At 42.1% G+C, this 5,363-nt stretch overlaps 2 protein-coding genes across 2 annotated transcripts in view; both read left to right on the forward strand.

Moving 5' to 3' along the window:
* Window positions 1-978, forward strand: part of naa10 (N-alpha-acetyltransferase 10, NatA catalytic subuni) — a 1,837-nt gene extending 859 nt beyond the window's left edge. The window contains exons 4-8 of the mRNA XM_028994248.1: window positions 5-50; window positions 154-269; window positions 354-398; window positions 542-626; window positions 718-978. Of these exons, the coding sequence (XP_028850081.1) occupies window positions 5-50; window positions 154-269; window positions 354-398; window positions 542-626; window positions 718-924 (499 nt within the window). The 3' untranslated portion in view covers window positions 925-978. The remainder of the gene's footprint in view (window positions 1-4; window positions 51-153; window positions 270-353; window positions 399-541; window positions 627-717) is intronic.
* A 934-nt stretch (window positions 979-1,912) lies between these two features.
* LOC114798582 (U8 snoRNA-decapping enzyme) lies at window positions 1,913-3,549 on the forward strand. The gene is made up of 4 exons (XM_028994403.1): window positions 1,913-2,131; window positions 2,213-2,253; window positions 2,477-2,702; window positions 3,186-3,549. Exons 1-4 carry the CDS (start codon window positions 2,006-2,008, stop codon window positions 3,384-3,386), a joined length of 594 nt encoding a protein of 197 aa, XP_028850236.1. The 5' UTR covers window positions 1,913-2,005; the 3' UTR covers window positions 3,387-3,549.
* Window positions 3,550-5,363: the final 1,814 nt, after the last annotated feature.

The following is a 5,363-nucleotide window of genomic DNA, read 5'->3' on the forward strand; positions in this document are numbered from 1 at the left end:
ACAGGGAAGAGGATCCTGATGATGTACCCCATGGACACATCACATCTCTGGTAAGTTCTGTTTTTTGTTCACTTTTTAAAAAAAATATTTGAACCGATTATTCTGTTCTGGTGGTTTTATAATACATTTGTAATTTAATTTTTGAACATGCAGGCAGTGAAGCGTTCCCATAGGCGGCTTGGCCTGGCCCAAAAACTTATGGATCAGGCCAGCAGGGCTATGATAGAGAACTTCAATGCCAAATATGTCTCTCTACATGTCCGAAAGAGGTATACTCAGCCCAAACATCCCTTCTTCTGCAATTAATCGTATTCCATTTGTTATGTTGAACAACTTTTGCCTTTCCCCCATAGCAATCGAGCAGCTCTTCACCTTTACTCAAACACCCTAAAATTTCAGTAAGTATTCTCTTTTTTTTTATTTTTTTGGAAGCTTCAACATTATTTATCTGAAAAAATCTTGCAGTACTGTCTTCAACTTTAAGAAAGTGTGATCCCATAAAAGGGCTTCTTACCCAGCTGAATGTCATTTTTAAATGCAGGATTAGCGAAGTGGAGCCCAAGTATTATGCTGATGGGGAAGATGCTTATGCCATGAAGAGGAACCTCACTCAAATGGCAGATGAAGTTAGTGCTTTTGACATTATTCAATAATCAGATTATTTATTTATTTATATTCAAGCTGTTGTCCATTCTGCATAACTGTCCTACTGTTTAGTTGCAGAAGCCTGGTGTACGACTTTGGGGTTCAGAACAGTCTCCTTCCTTCGAACCTCCCGTTACAGAACTATCTGAGAAGTTGAAAGTGCAGGATGGTGAGAAAGAGGGAGATGGCGACAGTGGAGGCGAGAGTAAAGAGATGAGTGAAGTCAGCGAGGCAACAGAGAGCACAGATGTCAAAGATTCTTCCTCCTCAGACTCCTAATTATACTGGATTTTTTTTTTTTTTGATGCCCCATTTTGTTTTTAATCATTGAGCTCAGTTTTTCCTGCAGAGTTTAGTAGGAAGTCACAATAAATTGGTAAATAAATGTGTTGTGCTTTTTATTTCTTGGGAAATATTATACCGAATCTCTTACCTAACACAGTTTATATTGTCACCCTGGACTGCAAACGTGGGTGTGGAAAATTGATAGATGTATGGTGTCATATAGAATTTGTTATTTAAGGATTATATATAAGGCCTTATAGAATAAGGTGAAAGGGTAAAATATGTTGTCGCATCGTATACAACCAGAGCCATTTATAAATAAGTCAAACAATGAAAACTAGTGCTGTAATCGTGTCTAAAGGGTGGGGCCGAGCCACACAGAATCAAACCTGACAAAACCAGTTTTTTTAGAAGTTGGCCTTGCTTTACGAGTGCTAGACTTATAAGGAAAGAAATTGAGCGGATCGGATGTGAATATAATGCATATTTTCCATTTCACGTAACCAATTATTTTCATTATGCACAGGGTCAGAAATTTTCCATGCCTCAGACTTTGCTGCTGTTCCAGGTGCATAACACAACCGCCGGAATCTGGCTTCCGTTTCACCTCGTCCATGCTTTTAAGATTTTAGGTTTGTCATATGCATAAAGCGCAGTGCCATCCCAGACAGACATATAAGACGCAACATCTCTCGCGATAATTACAACGCATCACCTGACCGACAATTGCTAATCAAATTAACATTTCATAATATTAACTTTAATGAATCAAATGTACCAGACGCGAAACACTTACAATCAGTGAATCGTACGGAAAGAATATGTATTATAGTCCCGTCGTGTCGGGTTCAGGTCAAGATTTACCACTCTACCGAAAACGTTTCACTGACCTGCGGTCAGTTTGAAGCTTTTAATCTCATTGGCTGTCGCGGCGATGCCCCGCCCCTTCCAAAATAGCCTCGCTTCATTTGCGGTGGGATGGGGTCACATGAACTTCAGTCACGCGGCTTTTGATTGTTTACATGGGTGGAGTTTGCGCGTTAATTTTCCTTTAATGTAGTAAAGAAACTGCAAAATGTCGCAAATGTCAAAAGAAGACGCGCTGTCGCTCCCGCGTCACAGGCACGCGTGCCATGTAATGCTGTATGCGGACACAGACAGCAAACTCTTCGGAAGATATCAGACTAAACACATAGTTCTGGTGAGATATTCAGATGCATGCACTTAATGCACATAAAGCAGCGAGCTGACTAGACTCTACATTACTGACTCGTTTCCACAGATGCAGATGCGTTTCGATGGCTTGCTGGGCTTTCCGGGGGGGTAAGTACGAGGTTGGTTTATTCCGGAGATTGCAGCTGGATCAGGACAGTATACTTCCGTTTCGGATAGAGACAGTGAATTAAAAAAAAAAGTGGAGTTTGCTCATTTTATTAACAGCAAGTCCATCAATGTCTCCCGTCTTTGTAAGATGGGTTATTATTAATGTATTGTGGTAATCAGATCCCATTACTTGAGTCTTCACCAGTTTGCCATTCCTGTTCAGCCTAGTCGACCTGTCCAAGGAGACGCTGGAGTCTGGTCTCAGTAGAGAGCTGGAAGAGGAGCTGGGTGTGGCACTTCTGGTCTCTCCCGAAGATCATGTGTCATCCAGCCTCGCTCCAGCTGTCCCCAATCTCATCACTCACTTCTATGCAAAAAAGATGAACGAGTCTGAAATCAAGGAGGTGGAGAAGGCTGCAGTAACTGTGGCAAAAGACCATGGATTAGAGGTTTGGGGCATTTTACATTTGAACCTTATCCAGAGCACCTCAGAGTGTGGTCATCAATATTAGCATTAAAAATGATGAGTTTTCTGGCAAAAAGAGTCCTGAATGGGCCTAAAATTACTGTCACACCCTAATCTGTACCTGAGAGCTTGAACCCAAAACTGATCCGGCCTCAAAATTGGTACTCAACTGTTAGAAAATCTCATTTGCCTTAATGAACAAACCTTATTTACCCAGTTGCTGTTTTGTATGCAAGAGAACATTTAATTTTCAATTTTTTGAAACTGGAATATATTTAATGTAAAATAATTTAAGGTGGCAGGCGAGGAAGCGGACTCATAACCAAAGGGTTGCGGTTTTCATTGTGTGTTTTATCAAAATGGCAATACACATAGCTGTAAATAAACAAGGTCGCTTGAGTTACTTTCATTACTTTCTGTGAGGACATGCTATCTCTTCCTTTCTTTGTTCTCTATACATCTCCAGGTACTGGGAATGGTTCGGGTCCCACTCTATTTTTTTAAGAGGGGTGGCGGTCTTCCTGCCTTCCTCTCCAACTCTTTCATTGGTAGTGCCCGCTCACAACTGCTGTCGGCTCTGCAGAGCTTTGGCCTTGTGTCCCAGCAGGAGCTGGCGAAGGCCACCCAACAGGCCAACCAGATGAGGCATCAGTCACAGCCTCGCTGAGTATGGAAGCAAAGCCTCCTAGAGTCCATCCTGAATCTGGCTGCTCTCCAGTATGAGCCTCTGCAAAGAGATGATCTAGGTGGTCCTACAAGGTAGTACATTATGAATGGACTGTATGAATATTAATGTTAAAAGTGCATATTAAATCTGATTTTTTTTGTAACAGTGCACTGAGTGTTTTTTTATTTGAACAGTGAAAAAGAATGTGAATCTCTGAGCGCTAGTTCTCAAGACGGCCACCAGGCTGTACTACTGCACGCAAATGAAACATTGTCACTTCAGCAGCACAGCATACAGGAGTTTGTGTTTTTAACTTATAATGTTAATAATAATGTTATTTAATATTAACTTGTACAAATGTTTGTTGTTTTTCCACAACATATGGCAAATGCACACAATTGTCACTGATAACTGGACATGGCATCATGTGCAACCCTCCACTGGGTTTTATGAATCGTTGCACCAGATATAGACCATGTGCACGTTGTGGTGGCCTTGTGATTGTGAAAGGGGGGGGATCTATTTCTGTGTGTGTGTGCGCGTTATGCAGTGTGTGCTTACATGTGCATCACTGGAGAGTACAATTAAATAATTAGGATGCTTGCACAGCAACGCGTGACTGTGTGAGTATATTTTTTGGGGGTTAGAGAGTCATAATGATGAAGTAGGTCAGTGCTGCGAGGGACTGACTGACCAAGTGGAAACTGAACTGTCCCCGAGGGAGTGAAAGGAGAGGAAGAGGGTGGGTTCCGGGCGGGGGGCAGGTGTACAATGTACAATGCCGGAGTTAGTTGTATGAATAATCTGTGATGTCAGATGCTCCAATATCCTGGAATAACATCAGTTTGGTTGGGTGGAGTTTGTTCATGATCAGTTACATCTTTGTCACTGGAGACAGTTACACTTCCTACTTTTGCAGGGTGGGGTTCGTCTTCTGACCGAGTTAACCGCTGGGGAGTTTTTGATCTTACTGTCCTGTTGTATGCATTTCATTCTTAACTGTGTGTGTGTGTGTCAGATCATGAAACAAGTGATGGGGTTTGATTTCTATGCACTCGTCACCACATCCTGCAACTGTGATGCAGAGGACTGTGGAGGAAGGAAGCAGACGGAAGAAAGTTATGGGTGGAGGGTTGGGGGCAAAACAGCTTGTCTGATACTGACAGTGCAGAACACTAAATTAGTTTGAAAGTGCTTTCAGTGTAGCGCCATAAATGTATTCATTAGTGAATAACATGTTTTAATGTATACACATTTTTGTGTTACATATGTGCTGTATATTTGTTTTGTAAATTTTTCTATTGCAATACGTATGTATTACTTATTCATTGTATTAATATTCTAAATATATGTAAACTCTAATATGTAAATATGTAACCTATTTGTATTTTTTGTATCATTGATAAATATATAATGTAATTGCCGTTACTTTATTAACTTCATGCACTTCCATACAGGTCCATGTCGAATGTGGATTTAAAAAATGTGATTTATTATGGTGAGGGGGGGTCATTATCACTGTTTGGGGACAGTTTTTATTTTCTTTTATTTTTGCACATTTAGCTGCACATCGTGATCCAAGCGTCGTTTCCTGCGCGCTGTTCTGCGTCACATCATGTCTGGGGGGCGTTCAGTCTAAACAAAAGCTACAGAAGCACGAACAAAAAAAAAAACGGTACACCCCAGCGCCGAGGAGATGTGCATGTCGGTATCGATTTCTACCCACGCTTACAGCCAGACTTTATTTCACTGCTGTCACCGCACCTGGACTCATGACCCCCGCATTATTCCCGCGAGACCGAGCAAGGTCACAGCAGCGATTCACGTCCAGAAAGCGGGCGCGGACACCGAGCGGACAGGGCGGCGTATTCATATCCGCGCCGGTATTTATAGGCCGGGGGGCGTGGCCTGGTCAGAGGGGAGGGCGGGAACTGTTCTGAACGGCGTGTGTGTGAGAGAGAGAGAGAGAGAGAGAGA

Source organism: Denticeps clupeoides, chromosome 10 (genome assembly GCF_900700375.1).
Source record: "Denticeps clupeoides chromosome 10, fDenClu1.1, whole genome shotgun sequence".
NCBI lineage: Eukaryota > Metazoa > Chordata > Actinopteri > Clupeiformes > Denticipitidae > Denticeps > Denticeps clupeoides.